Source organism: Typha angustifolia, chromosome 4, assembly GCF_048772165.1.
Source record: "Typha angustifolia cultivar Huaian chromosome 4, ASM4877216v1, whole genome shotgun sequence".
In the NCBI taxonomy this organism is placed as follows: Eukaryota; Viridiplantae; Streptophyta; class Magnoliopsida; order Poales; family Typhaceae; genus Typha; species Typha angustifolia.
The window spans coordinates 9,423,692-9,447,302 of record NC_133242.1 but is presented as its reverse complement, the minus strand read 5'-3'; the positions used below and the strand labels follow the sequence as shown (position 1 = coordinate 9,447,302).

The 23,611-nt window shown below is 37.6% G+C and overlaps 2 protein-coding genes across 3 annotated transcripts; both read left to right on the top strand.

Annotated features, from left to right (window-relative positions):
• Positions 1 to 1,487: 1,487 nt before the first annotated feature.
• Positions 1,488 to 3,887, top strand: LOC140758800 (uncharacterized). Its single transcript, XM_073095102.1, has 4 exons — positions 1,488 to 1,771; positions 2,455 to 2,600; positions 2,703 to 2,813; positions 3,051 to 3,887. Exons 1-4 carry the CDS (start codon positions 1,519 to 1,521, stop codon positions 3,636 to 3,638), a joined length of 1,098 nt encoding a protein of 365 aa, XP_072951203.1. The 5' UTR covers positions 1,488 to 1,518; the 3' UTR covers positions 3,639 to 3,887.
• A 16,596-nt stretch (positions 3,888 to 20,483) lies between these two features.
• Positions 20,484 to 22,753, top strand: LOC140759406 (uncharacterized). 2 transcript variants are annotated; one of them, XM_073095962.1, is made up of 4 exons: positions 20,484 to 20,831; positions 21,070 to 21,212; positions 21,329 to 21,439; positions 22,142 to 22,753. In XM_073095962.1, exons 1-4 carry the CDS (start codon positions 20,528 to 20,530, stop codon positions 22,685 to 22,687), a joined length of 1,104 nt encoding a protein of 367 aa, XP_072952063.1. In that variant the 5' UTR covers positions 20,484 to 20,527; the 3' UTR covers positions 22,688 to 22,753. The 2 variants fall into 2 exon arrangements, with proteins under 2 accessions (XP_072952063.1, XP_072952062.1); XM_073095961.1 differs by having other exon boundaries at positions 22,133 to 22,753.
• Positions 22,754 to 23,611: the final 858 nt, after the last annotated feature.

The window sequence follows — 23,611 nt, the reverse complement described above, 5'->3', positions numbered from 1 at the left end:
GCATCTTGAGTGAAGTGTTTGAAGATTTATACTGCTCTTTAACACTTAATTTAACCTTTCTATAGCTTCATCTTCTCCCTATGATGGAGATCTTTATCATGTGCTGAATTGCCTCTTGTTCATCAAGTGTTTAGCCTCTCCAGGAGGAGTAATTTGGGCTTTAGGCAGGAATATGCTTGAATCATGCATTTAAGTTGGGTTTTAGCTTTTGTTCCATGATGCTTTTTCAAATTATTAGTCCAAGTCTTCAACCCATGATTCCCATTTTGTTAAAGATGGACTTAATGGTAGATGCTGGATGATGTTGCTATCGCCCTTTTTCTCTTGAAGGTGGATTAATTGAATCTAGTAAGCTCCTTTCCCTAAGAATAAGTCTTTTTTTATTGAAGGTGGCCTATAATTCCGAATAATAAAGCCTATTTGATGAGGAGCAACGAGTCTATCTCTACTTACCACGATGGTGAATACCCATGAGAACCTTTCTAGGGTAGGTAGCTTCTATAGCAAACATAGAGTTGTATAGATCATAATAATCTTCCTCATATTATCCTTTTCTACGTACCACCTCTGAATGTTTTTCTTTTTTTTTTTCTGTCACAGATAGGCTCATGAACTATTGAAAATATCCCACTCTTGACGTCGTAAAATAAAAAAATACCCTCTCGAAAAGGTACAAATTCTTCGACAAACTAAAATTTCTCTCTTCTTTCCTTTAAAATATATAGGTAAATATGTTATATAGACTCACGACTAATCAGGAAAGTGAGATTTCCGTTGAAAAAAAAGACTTCTTCGACAAACTAGAATTTCTCTTTTCTTTTCTTTAAAATATATGGATAAATATGTCATCACAATCAAGACGTGATTGCTTATAGATATAGAAGATACGAAAACATAACGGAAGAGGTATTTAAGATATTTTAAATAGTTTAGAAAATATGTGTCATAAAAGAAAAAAAATTTAACCGATGATAATTCACATGATTTAAATATAATTAACCCTTTTGTTATTAGCAAAAGTTATTAGCGTACAGAGTAAATCATTTCAAAATGATAAAATAACCCTTATTTTACTCTGACAATAGTAATTCTTATTCTATAAATATAATTTTTTTTCTTATTATTATGCTAATTTGTTGGGAAAATACATTTTATTTTACCTACTTATAGTAAGGTCAAATTTCTTATTACTGATTAATTCAACAGTTTATATCAATTTATAATAAATAAAATTACTAATTCAGATTATATATACATATAAGTTGATATTAATGGGAATTAAAAGTTACTGAGTAAAATAAATAAGTTTGGAAGTCACTTTACTTAGTAGGCGAGAATGTCTCTCTGGCTTCTTTTTCCAACAGGAATCTCACTTTCCCTCTTTCTTACCAAACCTATCATAATCATACCCAGTAACCAGCAGAAGTAGCGATTTGCTATATATATATATCACCATGAAGTCCACCCAAACCAATTAAGAGAAAATTACGAGAAGGTAACAAAGAGAGGGAGGAGGATATGAGCAACTCCGACAGCGGAGAGGAGGAAGATCATGGCCCGTCGTTTCTCAAGATCGGCGCCGCCGTCGCAGGGACGGCTCTTCTGGCCCTCGGTGCATGGAATCTCGCCGCCTCCTCCTCCTCCTCCTCCTCATCGTCGTCGGATTGGCGTGACGACCGCAAGGAGAAAAGGGTAGCCGTACCGGAGACGGCGAGGAGTACTACTCGGTCAGGTCGCGGTGGTGGACGGAATCCTTATTTGCAAAAGCGTGGTAAATTTAAGGGGCTAATTTTTCCATATATAATTAAAACCCTCCTAAATTCTCTTTATTTGTCATGTATTTTTATATTTCATATAGTGGGCTCAGAAGCCCAGTTTCAGGCTTGGCTCGGCTCGGCTCGGCTCAAGTCGAGAGCTGAGGGTAAGATGAGCCGAAGCCTATCTATTTTTGAGCTGAACTCCAGTCGAACCCAAGCCTAGATTTATAAATACTTTTAAACCCACTATTGAAACTATAAATTTTTATTAAAAAATAATCTTAAATAAAAGAGGTCTGACCGAAACAAAGACATCACCACTTTAATTATACAAACTTTAGACCTAACTTACCATCAAAATTTCATCAATTTGATTGTAAAAATAGCAGAAACACTCTTATTCCTGTTTGATTACTTCTACTCTTTTCAGTTGTGACTTGTGAGTTCTGAGCATATATAGTAAGCAGAAACACTCTTATTTGCATTGCCCCCTTTCCCTTGCAAATCAAATCTGGACTATTGGAATGAGAATTTATGCGTGTTCAGGTCTGTACTCTCTTTCACCATCTGACTGATGACATCTCTGGTTAATCATATCTAACTTTCTGGAGCACAACTTGTGGGAAAATTGAAAATTTTAATTTGCTCTTCTATTAATTAAATTACTCTCTAAGTTGGTAAGTTGCACATTTTTAAGGAAATGCCAACCTCAGTTTGACGAAGAGCACGTTCAAAATGATGAGCTACAATGTTTGGTTTCGTGAAGATCTGGAAGTCTATAGGAGAATGGAAGGCATTGGCAGCCTTATTCAGCAACATGCACCTGATGTTGTATGTTTCCAGGTTATTCAGCATCCTTACCTCAAGATAATTTGGTATCTTCATTCCTCAGGCATGATGTTCGGTTTTCTATATATTTACCGTAGTTAATTAAGCGTATGGCAGGAAGTGACCCCGATAATTTATCGTCTTTTCCGAAGCTCGAATTGGTGGAAAGAATACAAATGCTCACTGCCACATGAAACTGCAGCTAAGGCACCATATTTCTGCATGCAGGTTTGATCTTCGTATTGATTCTTGCAGTCAAGGTTTCTTAGCATTTGGCAAATTTTCTCTTTCTTTTTTAAAGTACACTTAGATTAACCCAAAAGAATTTGTTCTTACCAACCAAACTGACTGTTAAAATTATCATCCTTTCTTTTAAAGATTTTTCAGAGTGTTTTTATTCTTATAGGCAATTGCATTGAAAAGTATTTTAGGATTGTGAGTATGAAAGACCTCTACTGGTTGCAGATGAGCAAGTTGCCTATAAAATCATTTAGCAGCAAACCATTCATGAATTCTGTGATGGGTAGAGAGTTGTGCTTAGCTGATATCGAATTCAGAGATGGGAAAAACTTACTCATAGCTACAAGCCATCTAGAGAGCCCCTGTCCTGCCCCTCCTCGCTGGGATCAGATGTACAGCAAGCAACGCGTAGCTCAGGCGAATGAATCCCTTAACCATCTCCAAGGCTCACCTAATGTTATATTTGCTGGTGACATGAACTGGGATGACAAACTAGATGGCCCTTTTCCCCTACCGGAGGGGTGGATTGATGCTTGGATGGAGCTAAAGCCGCGAGAAAATGGTTGGACTTACGACACCAAGGCCAACCGCATGTTATCAGCCAATCGGACATTGCAGAAGAGATTGGACCGATTCATATGTAACTTGCAGGATTTCAAGATTGAAAGCATCCAAATGATTGGAATGGAAGCAATACCTGGACTTTCTTATTGTAAGGAGAAGAGGGGAGTTCGGGGAGAGTTGCAGAATCTGGTGCTTCCTGTTTTGCCTAGCGATCACTTTGGCTTGCTTTTGACCATTTCCAGCTTGTGATATCGCATGGTAACAAACTCTGAATACTGATATATTCTGTAAACAGAGTTCTATAGTATGTCATTTTGGTTTCGCCATCAGTCCTTTGGAAAATCTGAATGATGGGAAGTCCTGTAACTAGACCTAGTTATCGTGCTTATACTGCTATCACGTTCTGTTAAATGTCTGCTGGAATCAATTCAATGTGAAGTGATTCATGTATTCATGACAACAAATGCAATATTTAAGTCCTTGTCTACCTTCTTAAAATGCAATATGTGCATCTTGAGTGAAGTGTTTGAAGATTCATACTGCTCTTTAACACTTAATTTAACCTTTCTATAGCTTCATCTTCTCCCTATGATGGAGATCTTTATCATGTGCTGAATTGCCTCTTGTTCATCAAGTGTTTAGCCTCTCCAGGAGGAGTAATTTGGGCTTTAGGCAGGAATATGCTTGAATCATGCATTTAAGTTGGGTTTTAGCTTTTGTTCCATGATGCATTTTCAAATTATTAGTCTCAAGTCTTCAACCCATGATTCCCATTTTGTTAAAGATGGACTTAATGGTAGATGCTGGATGATGTCGCTATCGCCCTTGTTCTCTTGAAGGTGGATTAATTGAATCTAGTAAGCTCCTTTCCCTAAGAATAAGTCTTTTTTAATTGAAGGTGGCCTATAATTCCGAATAATAAAGCCTATATTTCTACCAGAGTTTGCGAGCTAATGGGCAGACTTATTGGCATATAACAAAATTTTGCCGTCATAAGTGACGAAGGCCGCTTCTAAGAAGCTGACGTCCTTGATAATGTTGATGAGGAGCAACGAGTCTATCTCTACTTACCACGATGGTGAATACCCATGAGATTCTCTTTAGGGTAGGTAGCTTCTATAGAGTATATGTATATATGTATGTATTTCTAGCAATTTATTATATACTAATATGTATAGAATGATACAGTAGGCTTACATATTATTATTTTATATGATCAAGTAAAGACTACATTATATGTAATTCCCAATTAGCCAAGCAAGAGTAAGAATAAAAATAATTGTAACTAAAATTTCATAAACTAATATTTTTATTTATAATTATATATAATTAGCCATTGTATGTTTATATAAAAAGAGATTAACCATTATATATTTACTCTATAATTAGCAAACTAGGTTCTTAATAAATAAATATAATTTGTAGTAGTAGCATATTAATATTATTAGAATTAAATGTATAATATAAATCTGGTTAGTTAATAAAAGAAAGGAATAATTAGAACCTAATAAATCGATGGGTTCTTGTACCAAAAGGGAACAATTCCTTTAAGATTTAAATTTATAGCAGAAAATAGTTCATGCAACTGTGGGAAAATATTTTTCAGATATTTTCCTGTAGTTAGAAAATTACGAAACCAAGTGGATTAGATTTGTAACTTCCTGATCTACAACTTTCGTATTTACTCTATTCACAGATTTGAACTGCAACTAGGATGAAAACACGGAATAACGTGGGTGATGGTGGTGGTGACGGGTGGAGTAGATGTTAGGGTTATGGATGGGTATGGAGATGAAGGTAGATGGTGGATGGTGGATGGTGGATGTGATTAAGGGATATAGACGAAAGGAATGAAGTGGTCAAGATCCCAAAGAAGAGGGGTAACTCGATAGTTGAGGGAGATTAGAAGTTAGGAGAAACTTTGCCAACGGTAGAGGTGGAAGGATGGTGAAGAGGGAGGAGGGAGAGAGTTTAGAGAAGATAGGAGGCAAGAAATCAATAATCTAATAGTATAATGAATTTGCTTGTCATCCACATATATATAAAGGCTAGCCAACAAGTCCTAAAACAATAACCCTAATTTTAGAGGGTTCCTGCCGATAGCGTTTGAACGCACTCGATCGCGTTCGAACGCACAAAAGACGTTCTCTGTATGTGCGAACACGATGCTGGCGTTCGAACGCGCCTGATCGCGTTCGAACGCGCATTACGCGTTCTCTGTATTTGCGAACCTGATGCAGGCGTTCATAAGGGTGTTCGAACGCGACCCCTCCTACATTCGAACGTGACCTAAAAGAATTTTATTTTAATAAAAATAAACAACTAATACAGTAAGTAAAGATCCTAACTAAATGTATTAGTCCACCACGCTTCTCCCACCCTGCCCTCAAGGTGAAAAGTTAGGAAAATGCTCTAAAATGTCAGTCTCCAACTCCCATGTTGCCTCATCGGATGACTTGCCAAGCCACTCAACTAGAGTCTCCATCTCTAATCTGGTACCATGTCGTCGTCGGCGCCTAGCAAGTACACGAACTGGCTCTACGATCTTTGTCTCCTTCAATGGCTCTAGTAGAATTGATCCAACAACCTCATGATCTCCAATCCGCTCCTTCAGTAATGAAACATGAAAAACAAGATGCACTCTCGACCCCTCTGGCAGCTCCAAACGATATGCAACTGGACCAATATGCTATAACACCCGAAATGGACCAAAGTAGTGATGAGCTAACTTTTGATTATGCATCGGACGCAATGCCACCTATCGATACGGTTGCACCCTCACAAACACCCAACTACCGATATCGAATTCCTGCTCCCTATGGCTACGATTATAAGCTTGCTTCATGCGGTTTTGAGCAAGTTTAAGATGGGCACATAACCTCCTCAATGTGGCGTCTCTATCCATCAAGACTAAGTCCACTTTCATTCGATCTGCAGATGCCACTGGATCATATACCACCTCAAATGGAGTCATGTCAATATTGCTATTGTAGGAGGTGTTGTAGGACTACTCCGCCCATGGTAAGAACTCCAACCATCGTCTCGGCATCTCTCCAATAAAGCACCTTAAGTACTGCTCAATGCCTCGATTAACCGCCTCGGTTTGACCGTCCGTCTGTGGATGGTTGGTCGAGCTAAAGTTCAATCGAGTCCCTTTCAATCTAAAAAACTCCATCCAAAAATTGCTCATAAATACACGATCATGATTTGAGACAATTGTGCGTGGCATGCCATGTAACCGAGCAACATCTCTAACAAAAATTTTAGCCACCGGCATGGCTGAAAACAGATGTGATAATGCCGAAGAGTGCGCATACTTGCTCAACCTATCGATGACCACAAAGATAACGGAATAACCACGTACTAACGGAAGACCCTCTATGAAATCTATTAAAATATCTTCCCAAACACGATCCGATATAGGTAAAGGCTGAAGTAATCCAGCCGGTTTCAATGTGGTTGCCTTAGCCCTTTGACAGACTTCACAAGCACTAACAAAACTCCTCACATCCCGTCTCAGTCTTGGCCACGTGCAACTTTGAGATATCCTCCTATAAGTACTCAAGACACCCTTATGACCAGCTTCTAGAGTTTTGTGAAAGTGCTCCAACAATTTCTACCGTAAGCCATCATTTGCGGGCATCCGAATACATCCACGGTCCAGCAGCAAACTGTCTCGATTCTCCAACTTTGAATGGTGCTCCGGATCATCCATCACCTCCTGCAACAATCTCAAAACATCTAGGTCAGATGTACATGCATACCATAGCTCGTCAAGGAAGGGAAATGTAGGAGATGAATAGGCTGCAAGCTTGGCGGTATCGGGTTGGCGCAATAGTGCATCCGCAGCTCGATTTTCCGTTCTCTTCTTGTATTGTATTTCTTAATCATACCTGAATAATTTTGTGACCCATCTCTGCTGTGCCGAAGTATGTATACGCTATCCCATAAAGTATGGAAGACTCCTTTGATCAATTCGTATAATGAATTATCTACCGATCAAATAAGGCCTCAACTTTATCACTGCATGCAGAATTGCCAACATTTCTCTCTCATAAGTCGATAATTGCTGAGATTTTTGTTATAAAACCTTGCTAAGATAGGCAATGGGACTTCCTCCTTGCATTAGTACAGCTACTATGCCAACTCCCAACGCATCACATTCCACAATAAACTCTTTGGTGAAGTCCGGTAACACTAAAACGAGTGTCGTTGTCATTGCTATTTTCAGTTTTTCAAAGGTTGTAATGGCTTCATCCGTCCATCTAAAATAGTCCTTTTTCAACAAAGAAGTGAGAGGAGCTGCGATCTTTCCATATCCGGTGGTAGTAGTAAGAATAGGCCAAGCGATCTTGCATGCAACCTTTTGAGGATCCGCCGCTACACCTTCTGCTGAAATGATGTGGCATAAATACTCTACTTGTGGTACTCCCCATAGGCACTTGGATTTCTTAATCTTCAATTGATTTTGCTTCAACAAATTCAGCACGTCCTCCAAATACCGCCAATGCTCCAATTCACTCCTACTATACACTAAAATATCGTTAAAGAATACCAAAACATACCTTCGCAATAGAGGCCAAAATATATCATTCATGAGGCCTTGAAAGGTAGCTGGAGCATTGACGAGACCAAAAGGCATCACCCAGAACTCGTAATGCCTGTTCGGAATCCGAAATGCAATTTTGTACACATCCGCCGGGTGAACACTAATTTGATGATACCCGGCCCTCAAGTCAAGCTTACTGAATTTAGTCACCCCTGCAAGCTCGTCCAGCAGCTCCTCTATAACCAGAATAGGATACCGATCCTTGATGATAATAGCATTTAGTGCTTCATAGTCGACACAAAAACGTCATGTCCCGTCCCTTTTTCGCACCAATAGCATGGGGGATGAGTATAAGCTATGACTTGGTTGTATGAGACCTTGCTCTAATATCTCGGCTACCATCTTGGAGATAACTTTTTTGTATATGTGGATACCATTAATCTCTATACGATGGTTCGCCGTTTGCCTTGGTGGCAACTCCTATGGCTCCTCAAACAGTTCAGAAAAGTTATATAATAAATTAGACAATTCAATAGTAGTACCTGAACTCGTTTGAGGCTGATCTCCTACTGGTCTTAACTAAAGAAGATATGCCAAATCATATGCACAAGGCAGCCCCACCATAGGTTGCATCGTAGGAATCGGCGAAGACCGAACGCTATCAAGTTGCATATCTTTGTTTTCTTGTTTAAATTTCATCCACATGCTCCGGAAATCAAATGTGACGGGTCTCAAACTCTGTAATCACTGAGTGCCAAGGACAATGTCCACTCCTCGCAGCGCCAACGGATACAAGTCCACAATGATGTCGTGTCCTTGCACCTGTATACCGACCCGGCGACACAAGCTCTTCGCCATAAGCTTTGTGCCGTCTCCAATAGCAACGTTAAATCCTGTGGTCGATTCGGCAACCTTGCCCTCAAGGTGTTAGCTTGGGATAGTAGTCATGAAGTCAGATTCGGGCATCCAAGTCGCCTCGTCCACTATGCATCCTCGCCACTCCACCAAAATCATAGTCACCCACTTGTGCTTGACTTGAGTGCGTCGTCCGGCTAGTATTACCTCCATTAAACCTTAGAAATTCCAGCCGAGTAGGTCGTCCGCGGATGCCATAGTCACACCAATTTTCTAGTAGTTGCTCCATCCTCACTGTTGGTGAATGGAGGATGTGAATCTACGTGCCAAAATGCCTCGTTTCCTCTTCCTCGCGAGTAGCTTCACGTCCGTCATCATATGGCCACGTTGCTCCCAGTTCGTCCCTGCCTTGGTGGTGCTCGATTCTTCCTCCATCTACGCCATGGTTGACCCCTAGTGGAGCATGGCATGGCATCCTTGGCCTAGGAGGGTTTGGCATCAATGCGTCCTTTTGCCCTAGGACAATTCTCGCCGTTGGGGTTTGTCGCTGGTGTAGCTACAACGGGCTCCTCTGGCATCAGTCCTCCTTGCGGTATCATTCGGATCTCCTCATGTAGGGACTACATAAGGGCGTCCTGCATATGTTGCTGCTGGTCCATAATCCTTTGTTGTTGATCCATCATTTGCTGGATAACCACTGCAACATTATAATTGAGAGGCATGGAAAGAGGCACACTTGGCGTGGCGCTAGTGCTAGTTGCGTTGGTGTTGCCTGTGATCATGCGTGCTCTTGGGTCTGGGTTCGAGTTGACATCCATCATCCTGCGCGTCGCCATCGAGAACCGGTGGCTCTAATACCACTATTACGTTCTTGGATTAAGAGGGGATTAGGTTGGGTATTTGGATTAAAGGTAGCTCTTTGATAATAGTGGAAGAAGATGAAGGTGGATGAAATTTACATTATAGCAGTAACTTAGTCAAAAACTCTTCTACGGTTAGGTTATCCTTTTGCTATAGTTTAAAATTTATGCAGTAATAATATATTTTATTGTGTTAAAAATAAGAAGTTGTCGTAAATTAATAGAAATTGATAATTAAAAATAGCGAACCTTATTAACCGCCTTTTATGAAAGTGATTTACTTAAAGAAATTTATATGAATATTTACTTGGGAAAAACTGTAGTACTAGTAGTCGAATAAATAGATTAGAAACTAGAGTAGAAGGATAATAAATTTAGGGAAGAACAGCAAATTGGTCAAAAACTACAATTTCAAATAAGTCACCCCAATTAATAGTAGATTATTATGTACCTTTCTCTTTTAATAACTAAAAATCTCTTTCTAACACTAATCCCATCTCACCGAACCTATCCTACATAATTATTGTACGAACGAATCTTTAAAAGTAAACAAAAGTGCCACTGATATCATGTTTATAGTAAGATAAGTAAGTGGTGGAGCCACTAAAAATGTAGGTCAAGTCAATAAACACACTTTAATAAATGACTAATACCTTTGTTTTGAAGTTTATAGTGTAAAATATTTATCAATAATTTTTTATCAAACAACAAATAAGCTATTTTTCTTTGTGTACTATGATAATAGGTTTAATATGAAATAGTTTTTAAACTATTTTTAAACAATTTTTTGTAAGAGCAGAAAATATTCTATATTTTTACTATTTATAAATCAAGCCCTATAATTTGACGAATATATGTAGAAAATACCATGCTGTTAGATCTATTAGTTAAACTTAACCAAATATCTAGCTTAAATTAACTATACTAAAAAGATTATAAAAATACCTAAATCTAAGTTATATTTACCAAACCTATACTAATTCAACTCATGTTACGAACTAGATCTTGATCGATCGATCGATCGATCGATCTAGATGTAAGAAAATTATAAGATTTTTATAGGTGGTAATCACGAGTTATGTTGAATGCTCAACTTTTCAAGACTCATATTGTTCTACCTATAATTCTAACGGTTAGCTAAGCAGGAGGCTTATTTCTAAAACCTATACTCTATCTCCTCTGTTATTATTGTGCTTGAGTGCTTCTTTTGATATTTACTTTTAATATTGTTCGGTATACAGTAGAATCAAGTATTTATTTGACTTTCCTAATATCGCACAAGACATATCACTCCTTCAAGAGATAATTAAGTAATGGAGTAGTGGATCAACATTTGTTTTTGGGAAATGTAAGCTTCAGCTGAAGGCAATGGAAACTGCCGTAATTCTTGGATCGTCTGCGGATGCCATAGTCACACCCATTTTCTAGTAGTTGCTCTATCCTCACTGTTGGCGAATGGAGGATGTGAATCTACGAGCCAAAACGCCTCGTTTCCTCTTCCTCGCGAGCAGCTTCACGTCTGTCATCATATGGCCACGTTGCTCTCGATTCGTCCTTGTCTTGGTGGTGCTCGATTCTTCCTCCATATACGCCATGGTTGACCCCTAGTGGAGCCTGGTATGACAACCTTGGCCTAGGAGGGTTTGGCAGCAATGCGTTCGTCTGCCCTAGGAAAATTCTTGCCATTGGTGGAGTTTCATTGGTCGCCGGTGTAGCTGCGACGAGCTACTCTAGCATCACTCCTCCTCGCGATATCATTCGGATCTCCTCATGTAGGGACTACACAAGGGCGTCATGCATATGCTGCTGCTGGTCCATAATCCTTTGTTGTTGATCCATCATTTGCTGGATAACCACTTCAACATTAGAATCGAGCGGCGTGGAAAGAGGCACACTCAGCGTGGCGTTAGTGCTAGTGTCGTTGGTGTCGCCCGCGATCACACGTGCTCTTGGGCCTGGGTTCGAGTTGACATCCATCATCCTGCGCCTCGCCATCGAGAACCGGTGGCTCTAATACCACTATTACGTTCTTGGATTAAGAGGGGATTAGGTTGGGTATTTGGATTGAAGGTAGCTCTTTGATGATAGTGGAAGAAGATGAAGGTGGATGAACGTGGAGAAGGAGATGCATGCGAGTTAGAAAAGAGATAGGATGAGGAGGGAGAAGGAATCGCTCCTAGAAGAAGTAAGGCGGCATTAGACGACGGGGAGGAGTCTAACTCTAGGCACGTTGGTTATTGCTTTTGAAGTGAAATTTTGAAAAAAAAAGAAGCAACGTTCTTACACCAACTAGGGCTTTGCTCATCTTCTTTATTAAGAGGATTTGCCTTAAGGGTCACTAAGATGAAAGATCAATTGAGGGCTATTGAGATTGTAGATCAATCATGGGAAGTAGTGAATTGCGGAAACTAGCAAACAAGACTGAGTTAAACAAAGTCTTGAGGATTGATGAATTGTTTTGTAAGTCTGTCTTATAAACTGCTACTGTTTTTTAGTGATTGATTTGATCAGAGTTTGGATCCGTAATTTTTCTTGTTTGGGTTTTTTTATAGAGTTCATATTTGCTTTACTCTTTGGTTACTTTTCCACATATCTACTTAAGCAAAGTATGTAAAATATTGTCTAGGTTTAGATACATACACGTGTCCAGATATTTTTACTTACTAATTAAATAATAGTTAAGAAAGCTTGTGTTGTATTAGTGTTCCCGGTTTTAGCTATTACAACCTAGTTGTTATTCTCACTAGTCTTGGAAATTAAGAACTCCAAACCCAAGAGAAAACTTCCGGACTAAGTAAATGACCCTTAAAAATAAAAATAAATAAAAAAAAGTAAATGACCTTTTAGACTTCCTTTTCTGAATCCTGTACAAACGAATCTTAAAAAGTTTGGCAATTAAAGAGATTCAAGATAGTATTAATCAATGTTATGAGTAGGATAAGTGGTGGAGCTACTGAGATAAAGGTGTTGATGCTTGAAATCTTTATTCTTATAATTATTTCTTTTTCCAAATAAATTTTAAATTTTATTTTTAAACATTTGTCACTTTATAGTAAAAACGCCTTGTTTCCTCTTCCTCGCGAGCAGCTTCATGTCCGTCATCATATGGCCATGTTGCTCCCGGTTTGTCCCTACCTTGGTGGTGCTCGATTCTTCCTCCATCTACGCCATGGTTGACCCCTCGGGGAGCATGGCATGGCATCCTTGGCTTAGGAGGGTTTGGCAGCAATGCGTCCGTCTACTCTAGAAAATTTCTCGCTGTTGGGGTTTGTCACCGGTGTAGCTACGACGGCCTCCTCTAGCATCAGTCCTCCTTACGATATCATTCGGATCTCCTCACGTAGGAACTACATAAGGGTGTTCTGCATATGCTGCTGTTGGTCCATAATCCTTTGTTGTTGATCCATCATTTGCTGGATAACCATTGCAACATTATAATCGAGAGGCGTGGAAAGAGGCACACTCGACGTGGCGCTAGTGCTAGTGTCATTGGTGTCCCCCACGATCATGCGTGCTCTTGGGTCTGGGTTCGAGTTGACATCCATCGTCTTGCCCCTCGTCGTCGAGAACCGGTGGCTCTAATACCACTATTAAGTTCTTGGATTAAGAGGGGATTAGGTTGGGTATTTGGATTGAAGGTAGCTCTTTGATGATAGTGGAAGAAGATGAAGGTGGATGAAATTTACATTATAGCAGTAATTTAGTCGAAAACTCCTCTACGGTTAGGCTATCCTTTTGCTATAGTTTAAAATTTATACAGTAATAATATATTTTATTGTGTTAAAAAGAAGAAGTTGTCGTAAATTAATAGAAATTGATAATTAAAATAGCGAACCTAATTAACCGCCTTTAATGAAAGTGATTTACTTAAAGAAATTTATATGAATATTTACTTGGGAAAAACTGTAGTACTAGTAGTCGAATAAATAGATTAGAAACTAGAGTAGAAGGATAATAAATTTAGGGAAGAACAGCAAATTGGTCAAAAACTACAATTTCAAATAAGTCACCCCAATTAATAGTAGATTATTATGTACCTTTCTCTTTTAATAACTAAAAATCTCTTTCTAACACTAATCCCATCTCACCGAACCTATCCTACATAATTATTGTACGAACGAATCTTTAAAAGTAAACAAAAGTGCCACTGATATCATGTTTATAGTAAGATAAGTAAGTGGTGGAGCCACTAAAAATGTAGGTCAAAGTCAATAAACACACTTTAATAAATGACTAGTACCCTTGTTTTGAAGTTTATAGTGTAAAATATTTATCAATAATTTTTTATCAAACAACAAATAAGCTATTTTTCTTTGTGTACTATGATAATAGGTTTAATATGAAATAGTTTTTAAACTATTTTTAAACAATTTTTTGTAAGAGCAGAAAATATTCTATATTTTTACTATTTATAAATCAAGCCCTATAATTTGACGAATATGTGTAGAAAATACCATGCTATTAGATCTATTAGTTAAACTTAACCAAATATCTAGCTTAAATTAACTATACTAAAAAGATTACAAAAATACCTTAATCTAAGTTATATTTATCCAACCTATAATAATTCAACTCATGTTACGAACTAGATCTTGATCGATCGATCGATCTAGATGTAAGAAAATTATAAGATTTTTATAGGCGGTAATCTCACGAGTTATGTTGAATGCTCAACTTTTCAAGACTCATATTGTTCTACCTATAATTCTAACGATTGGCTAGGCAGGAGGCTTATTTCTAGAGCCTCTACTCTATCTCCTCTGTTATTATTGTGCTTGAGTGCTTCTTTTGATATTTACTTTTAATATTGTTCGGTCTACAGTAGAATCAAGTATGGGGTTTGTCATTATGGCTCTTATTTATAACCCTTTCTTCTATTATATTAAGTTGTATTCGATTGATCGAAAAAAAACATATATGAGTATGTCGTCAACGCGCAATGTATCTCATATGGTTAATTATAGAACTTTAGGTGTCATTTAGGGTTTCTAAATTTAGTCCGAGACTCCTAGTCTGGTTCAATAGTCAAATACCAAATTAATTTTTTTCCGTAATCAAGTTAAATCTTCAATAAATAGATAAATAAATTCTAATATTTTTTAATTTGATTTCAATCTTACTCCTTACATAATTTAAATCTATCAATTGTATGTCCTGTCAATTTTTTCTTTTCTTTCTCTTCTCCACTCTCCTCTCTCTTTCAAAATCTCTTTCTATCACTAATCCCATCTTACCAAACCTATCCTACATTTCTTGTACGAATGAATATTTAAAAGTACAAAAAGTGCCATTTGATGTCATGTTTATAGTAAGATAAGTAGTGGAGCCACTAAAGCGTAGGTCAAAGTCAATACGTAATGTATCTCGTATAGTTAATTATAGAACTTTAGGCCTCGTTTGGTTTGAATTGAGGGAGGGTCCTTAAACTTGGTAAGGACCTCTAGTCTGATTCAATAATTAAATACTAAATTAAGTTTTATTTCCCTAATTAAATTCAATCCTCAATAAATAAATAAATAAATAAATAATAATAATTCTAATATTTTTTAATTTAATTTCAATTTTACTTCTAATGTGACTTAAATTTATCAATTATATGTTTTATCAATCTTATCTGTTCTCTGTGTTCTCCCCTCTCCTTTCTCTTTCAAAATCTCTTTCTATCACTAATCCCATCTCACCAAACCTATCCTACATAATTGTAGGAATGAATATTTAAAAGTCAAAAAAATGCCACTGATGTCATGTTTATAGTAAGATAAGTGGTGGAGCCACTAAAAGTGTAGGTCAAAGTCAATAAACACACTTTAAAATGATTAGTACCCTTGTTTTGAGGTCCACGCTGTATTTTAGACCACTAACATCCATGGCTTTCTTTTTCCTATAATTAAAATTACTAATCCCTTCTCATCTAAGCTATCCTACACAGCTAATCTTTACGAACGAATCTTTGAAAAGTAAAAAAAATCTCCACCCAAAACAAGAAGGGTTATGGGTTATTTGCACCGAAAATTTACTTGATGTTTTTTTCATATTTTTCTTCCAACTTTGCTAATCTCGTACTCGAGTATTGCTGCCGTGTTGCAGAGAGCATAATTATTGATTTAAAATAAAAAAGTAATATTTTTATTATCTTCTTTCGTAGTTGAAAAAAGAAAAAGGGTTTGGCTAGGGAATATCCATCGTAGCTATTGTCTTCTTCTACTCTAGGGTTTTCGCTTCATCGATCATGTCCCTCCTCGAAATCTCATTTAAGGTTTCCTCTAAAGGTATTCTTCATCACCGGTAAGCAAGCAAAATGTTTCGCTCCGTTTTTCGACTAATAGCATTCAGGTTATTGTTTAGAATTTTTCTCTTAAATTATTGTCGGATTCTTTGTTTTTGTCCTTATTCTACGGTGAATTTTTTTTTCTAGTTTGTAAGGATTTGTAGGGCCATTTATTGAGAAACCCTTTTAATTTTGTGGGACCACCATTTTTTTTAGTGAATATGAAAAGATATGAATAGTTGTAATGTAATGTTGATGTTGCTTTTTTAATTAAATTAGCAAAGTTTATTTACACAATTCGTCCTTATTATTTTCGTTTCGCAGTTTATTAACAAAAGTTAATTAGGTTTTACAGTTTATTGATAAAATTCGTCATTGTTGTTATATAGGGTTCGCAGTTTATTGATAAAATTCGTTATTGTTGTTATATAGGTTTCGCAGTTTAATGACAAAATTCGTCTTTGTTGTTATTTAGGTTTTGTAGTATTGACAAAATTCGTCCTTGTTATTTTGGTTTCGTAGTTTATTAACAAAATTCGTCCTTGTTGTTAATTAGGTTTTCTAGTTTATTAACAAAATTCATCCTTGTTGTTATATAGATTTTGCAATTTATTAACCAAATTCGTCGTTGTTGTTATTTAGGTTTCGTAGTATTGACAAAATTCGTCTTTGTTATTTGAGTTTCGTAGTTTATTGACAAAATTCGTCATTGCTGTTAATTAGGTTTCGCAGTTTATTGACAAAATTTATCCTTATTAATTAGGTTTCGCAGTTTATTGATAAAATTCGTCCTTATTAATTAAGTCACCCCAATTAATAGTAGATTATTATGTACCTTTCTCTTAAAAAATAAAAATTTAATAACTAAAATTCTCTTTCTAACACATCCCATCTCACCGAACCTATCCTACATAATTATTGTACGAAGGAATCTTTAAAAGTAAAAAAAAGTGCCACTGATATCATGTTTATAGTAAGATAAGTAAGTGGTGGAGCCAATAAAAATGTAGGTCAAAGTCAATAAACACACTTTAGTAAATGACTAGTACCCTTGTTTTGAAGTTTATAGTGTAAGATATTTATCAATAATTTTTATCAAACAACAAATAAGCTATCTTTCTTTGTGTACTATGATAATAGGTTTAATATGAAATAGTTTTTAAACTATTTTTTGTAAGAGTAAAAAACACCCTACATTTTTACTATTTATAAATCAAGCCCTATAATTTGACGAATATGGGCAGAAAATTCCATGCTATTAGATCTATTAGCTAAACTTAACCAAACATCTAGCTTAAATTAACTATATTAAAAGATTACAAAAATACCCTAAGCTAAGTTATATTTACCCAACCTATACTAATTCAACCCATGTTACGAACTAGATCTTAATCGATTGATTGACCGACCTAGATGTAAGAAAAAATATAAGATTTTTATAGGTTGTTGTTACGAACTGGCTTGATCCGATTCGTAATAGCTTTAGACTCGATTGAGTACATGACTTTCGAAGGGAACTGCGGATAATATAACTGATGGAGCTTCCTGAATTTTGGATATATTGTCGCCCTTGAAAAGAGCTTTCCAACGAATCCAAGATCGCAGGGTTTAGTTAGCTAAATCTTTAGATATTGGCCGAATAGTGGCCGAAGGTTAGATAAACCCTAGCTTGATAGCCCTTCAATGGCTAGATAGGTGCTAGATTAATTCCTTGAGAGAAGAGGGGGATTAGGAGTTAGAGGAAGCTGACCAAAGACATGGACGATGGAAGGAAGGAGGTGGGAGAGGGCGCCAATGGCTAGAGCAAGAAGAGAAGGAGATAAATGCACAATGTCGATTTCAATTATCAGATTAACTCCAATTAGGATTTCCTCCGCATATTTATAAAGGCTCACCCTAGGGACTCATCAACTAAGTTAAAAAACTATAACAAACCAATAATTTTTACTGCGATGCATTCAAACACGCCTGATCGTGTTCGAATGCGAAATTATAGTTCTCTATCGTTGCAAACGTCTACAAGTGTTCAAATGATCGCATTCGAACGACCTAATTCCGTTTGAAGGCACAATTTGCGTTCTCTATTTTTTGTGTACGTGGTCCTTGCATTCGAACACCTTCGGCAAAAATCCTCTTATTTCTTCAAACAAAAATCAACTAGATAAATAGGCTCATCCTAATGAACCCAATGTCGTGAGTGAAGCCAATATATGGACTGAGTCATATCACTCCACCATGCTTCCATTCACCTTGCCCTCAAGGTGTTAGCTTGGGATAGAGGTCCATGAAGTCAAATTCGGGCATCCAAGTCGCCTCGTCCACTATGTGTCATCGCCACTCCACCAAAATCTTAGTCACCCACTTGTCCTTGACTCGAGTGCGTCGTCTAGCTAGGATCCGAACTGGAATAGGAGTACTCGGTTTAGCTTTTGACTTATCGAAGTTAGCCCTTATTGGCTCGGGTCGAATAGCTCCAATCGGCTCGGCAGGGGGAACTCTACCCTTAAGGCTTGAGACCTAAAAAACTGGATGTATCAGTGCTTCCTCAGGTAAGTCTAGATGGTATGGCATGGGTCCAATCATCTCGGTCAGCTGATAAGGTCTATAAAATTTTGGAGCCAACTTTTTATTAGGAATGGGCATAATTGAGCTTTGCTGATATGGTTGGAGCTTGATATAGACCCAATCCCCAATCGAGAACCTCTTTTGATGCCGCTGGTCGTAGACTTGCTTCATTCGATTTTGGGCAGCCTCTAGGTGCATCTTGAGTCTTCTCAACACCTCATCACAATCTCACAAAACCGCATCAACCTCAGTTTGGTCGGCTCAGGCCGATGGCAAATATGTATGCAAGGTCGGAGGCAACTGACCATAGACGGCCTCTAGGGGTCATGCTAATGGTCGAGTGAAAGGCCGTGTTGTATAACTACTGCCACGATCGCTTGCCGACAAAGCACCATAAGTATTGCTCTAAGCAATGGTTTAGCACCTCGGATTAGCCGTTTGTTTGAGAGTGATAGGCTGAACTCATACGAAAGGTAGTCCTTTGGAGAGTAAAGAATTCATGCCAAAATTGATTGACAAATATAGGATCACGATTTGAAACAATCGATTTTGGCTTGCCATGCATCTTGGCCATATCGTGCACATAAACCTCTGTGCCTTCCTTGCCGTGTAGGGATGCACCAAGGCTGAAAAATATGCATACTTGTTGAGGCGATCTACCACCACCATGATCACGAAATGTCCTCTGGCCTTAGGTAGACCATTGATGAAATCCATGGCGACATCCTCCCAAACTTTCATTGGAATCGGAAGCGGTTGTAGCAAGCCAGTAGATTTTGCCGATTCCGTCTTTGCTCTTTGACACACCTCGCAAGCCTTGACGTAGGCTTGTACATACTTCTTCATTACAGCCCATGTGCAACTCTGGCTCAGCCGTTTATAGGTGCGCAACACCCCTTCATGTCCAACCATGGGGTTGTCATGAAAGTGGCGCACCAACTCCAAGCACAAGTGGCGGTCAGCTGGAACAATTATTTTACTTTTGTCCACCAAGAGTCTGTCCTTCATCACAACTCCTTGCATACAGCTGGGATCTGTAGCAAGGTCGTCCAACATCCTCATGGTGTTCGGATCCTTTGTAGGCCTCCCACAATTACTAGCAAAAAGGAAAAAATCGGTGCCGAAATCGCCGCCAACTCGGCTGGATTCGGGCACCTTGATAAGGCATCGATAGTGCTGTTTTCGATCCCCTTCTTATACACCAACTCGTAGTTGTATCCAAGTAGCTTAGACACCCACCTTTATTGGGCTGGTGTGTGTATGTGCTGCCCAAGGAAGTAAGGCAAACTCCTTTGATCTGTGTAGATCGTGAAGCGTTGCCCGATGAGATAAGGCATCCACTTGGTGTAGCATGGATAATGACGCGCATCTCCCTTTCATAAGTGGATAGCAGCTGTAAACGTTCGGAAAGAGCTTTGCTCATGTAAGCCATGGGTCTTCCCTCTTGTATCAAAACAGCCTCAATGCCGACTACGGATGTGTCGCACTTAATGATGAACGATTTGGTAAAATTGGCTAAAGCAAAAACTGGGGTTGAGATCATCGCCTTCTTCATGGTTTCAAATATTTCCTTTGTTTTGTCCATCCATGTGAATGCACCCTTCTGCAACAAGGCCGTGAGGGGAGCCGCAACCTTGCCATAGTTCAGCACAAACCGACGATAGTAGCTGATTAAGCCGAGGAAGCTGCGTAGCTCCTTAGTAGTCTTGGGCAGTTGCCATTCCACCATGCTTTGGATCTTCTTAGGGTCAACTTCCACGCTATTTTTAGATATGATGTGGCCCAGGTAGTCGACCCTTTACTGCCCCCATGAACACTTGGAGTCCTTAGCCTTTAATTTGTGTTGCCGCAATAGGCCAAGTACCGTTCGAAGATGTCGCAAGTGCTCCTCCCATGTATGGCTATATACTAATATATCATCAAAGAATATTGTGGTGGAACCACTAATATATATATATATATATATATATATCACTGTGAACTCCAACTCCATTCAAACAAAGAGAAAACTAGCAGAACAAGCGAAGAGATCAAGGAGGAGATGGGCAATTCCGAGAGCTCCTCTTCCCAATTCCCAACTCGTAACCCCTACGGCAATGGGGATGGCGACGGCGACGGGAGAAACCGGAACAAGAAGGCGGCGGACGACGACAATACGTTTCTCAAGATCAGTGCCGCCGTCACAGGGACGGCTCTTCTGGCCGTCGGTGCATGGCATCTTGCCACGTCATCGCCGTCGGATAAGCGTGACGACGGCGAGGACAGAACGGTAATCACGCTCGAGTCGGGAAGGAGTAGTGAGTCACGTCGCAGTGGTGGACGAACTCCTTATTTGGAAAGTATCAGTAAATTTGGTTCCACCTTAATTTAATTTAATTTAATTTTTTTATTTTTTGCACGTATGTTCTTTTAAAATCTCTTATTTGTTTAAGAGTATCTATGAACTTTAGTTTGCGAAATTACTAAAAATATTCAACTTATAGTTGTCAAAAAATAATCACAAGATTATCCACACGAAAATTATATTATAATTACAATATACAAATACTTAGAACTGTTTGATTAATTCGCTCTCTATGTCAGGAAACACTAAACAATATACGTTGCCAAGAATGATAAAAATTATGAGTTACAATGTCTGGTCTGGAGATACGGAAATCCACGCACGGATGGAATCGATCAGTATCCTCATTCTGAAGCATTCACCAGATGTTGTCTTCTTTCAGGCATGAGATTTATGTTGCCATCTTTGATGTTTGCTAATATATATATATATATATATATATATATATATGTCTATGTTGTTCAATGGCACATTGCAAATTGATGATTTCCACTGCAGGAGATTACTCCAGAAATCTACAAGATATTCCGGAGCTTCAAATGGTGGAAATCGTATAATTGCTCAATTTCACCAGATGAGGCTGAAACCAAGAAATATTTTCCAATGCTGGTATACTTTTAAGCAGTTCAACATCCACCGTGTTGAAGTGCTTATTATTTTAAAAAGCAAGTTAGTTTTATTGCGCAGCTTCTCTTCTCATACTTGAAAATATTTATCGAGTAATTATATAATTATTCTATATATATTATTTCGCAATTTTAGTTTATTATGCTAAATATTATATACACTAGATACAGGAATTATATATAAATTATTTTTAATATTTTATTACTAGACCGTATATTTCGAAATTTTTTTCAGCCACTTGTTTTCATGGGAGGTAATTTTGCATTCAAACAGACTTTTGGCAATCGTTGAATGCATTATATCTCAAATACATTTTATTTAGAAAGGTTATGTTCATATTCCAGGACACTTTTTCTTGTTAAATATATTACATATAGGTACCATTTTAATATATCATCATTGAAAACTTGACAAAATTTCATTATCCTTGTTACCAAGGTTTGAAGAAGTTTTAGAAAAAAGAAACATTTCAGTCTCAGTTTCAGCCGGTTACTGAACTCTTTTAAAAATGTTATTCTGGTTAATTTTAAGAGAATATTCATGGATTATTCCTAACATACAGTGTTTATTACTTCATTGTAGTGGTTATTACAAATACATTCAGCTCAATAGCTTTATAATTAATCTTTGTGTATTTGCCAATTAACAAATGCTACTTTAATTACTTCATTGTAGCTGAGCAAGCTACCTGCAGAATTTCTGGACCGCAAGCAATTTACGAAGGCCATCGGCAAAGAAATCATTATAGCGAAGGTAGGCCTTGGGTTGCCAAAGGACTTGTTCGTTGCCAGCATCCATCTGAAGAGCCCAGAGTATCCTGAGATGCACAGAGAGGAACGCACGGCTCAGGCGGAGAAGGCCATCGCCCATCTCGACTCTGCGACGAACATCGTCTTCGGGGGCGACATGAACTGGGATGATGAGTCTGATGGACGTTTCCCTCTGCTGGATGGGTGGGTGGATGCTTGGACAGAGCTTAAGGGTGATAGTGGTGAAGATGGATGGACTTTTGACACCATAGCTAATCCTATGCTGAAAGGCAGGAAGCCATTGTTGCAGAAGAGGTTGGATAGGTTCATGTGCAAACTGAGAGATTTTAGTTTGGTCAGTGTCGAGATGATTGGATTGGATCCAATACCTGACCTTTACGCCGTGAACAAATATGGGAAGATGGCTCCAGTTCTCCCCAGTGATCACTTTGGATTGCTCTTGACCATTTGCCTCAACTAATGGGTCTCTCTCCCTCTGTCTCTATATGAGTCAATGCGTTTGTGAGATATATATATATATATATATATATATATATATATATATATATATATATATATATATATATATATATATGTATATGTATATGTATGGTTAATTTTACTTGAGTGTGTGGGATGTTTAAACTCAAAGTAATTGAGATGCTGCTTAATTGTGTTATAAGTAAGAGGAGTATTGGAAGTCCAAAATAGATTACTTAACGAATTGGAAGTTTCAATCAGGCATTTATAGAAGGGAAATTTGTATCTGACACCCTCACTTTGGATGAATTTGCGGTTTGCATTTTATATTTTAATTATTTATAAATCAAATCTAATATTTTAGCAAATATGCATAGAAAATATTTTATTGTTAAATCTATTAACTAAACTTAACCAAATCTCTAAATTAAGTTAATTATACTAAAAGATTATGAAAATACTCTCAGCAATCATATTTTGCCCTAAAAGAGAGAAAAAGATAAGAAAATGGCAACCAAGGGTATTTTAGTTTTTGTTTTACATATTTAAGTTGACAGAATATTCTTTTTTTTTTATGTCACTTGCCCAAATGTATTAGTATAAATATAATCTATTATATTTTCAACATATAATTACTAAACTATAGAGCTCGATTTGCAACATATATGGTATAAACCACAAATTGTAAACTAATGATTGGACAAAATGACCTACTAATTGAATAATAGCCCATCGACCTAATCTCCGCCCAATAGAATGTTCGATTTGGTTATGATAATTTTCATGATATGACTTACTATTAGGTTTTTATTATTGGCAAATATGTATAAAATATTCTAAGTATTTTTATTTATATATATGAGCATTTCTACAAATTTTGATAAAGTTCAGACTAAAGAATTTCAAGTTTTGAAGAGTTAGAGTC

Excerpts from the sequence above, each read along its gene's own strand:
- LOC140758800 (XM_073095102.1), top strand. The coding sequence starts at position 1,519 with ATGAGCAACTCCGACAGCGGAGAGGAGGAAGATCATGGCCCGTCGTTT. Across the intron at positions 1,772-2,454 it reads TCCTTATTTGCAAAAGCGTG|GAAATGCCAACCTCAGTTTG; the intron begins GTAAATTTAAGG and ends CACATTTTTAAG. Across the intron at positions 2,601-2,702 it reads CTGATGTTGTATGTTTCCAG|GAAGTGACCCCGATAATTTA; the intron begins GTTATTCAGCAT and ends AGCGTATGGCAG.
- LOC140759406 (XM_073095961.1), top strand. The coding sequence starts at position 20,528 with ATGGGCAATTCCGAGAGCTCCTCTTCCCAATTCCCAACTCGTAACCCC. Across the intron at positions 21,213-21,328 it reads CAGATGTTGTCTTCTTTCAG|GAGATTACTCCAGAAATCTA; the intron begins GCATGAGATTTA and ends TTTCCACTGCAG. Across the intron at positions 21,440-22,132 it reads AGAAATATTTTCCAATGCTG|CTGAGCAAGCTACCTGCAGA; the intron begins GTATACTTTTAA and ends ACTTCATTGTAG.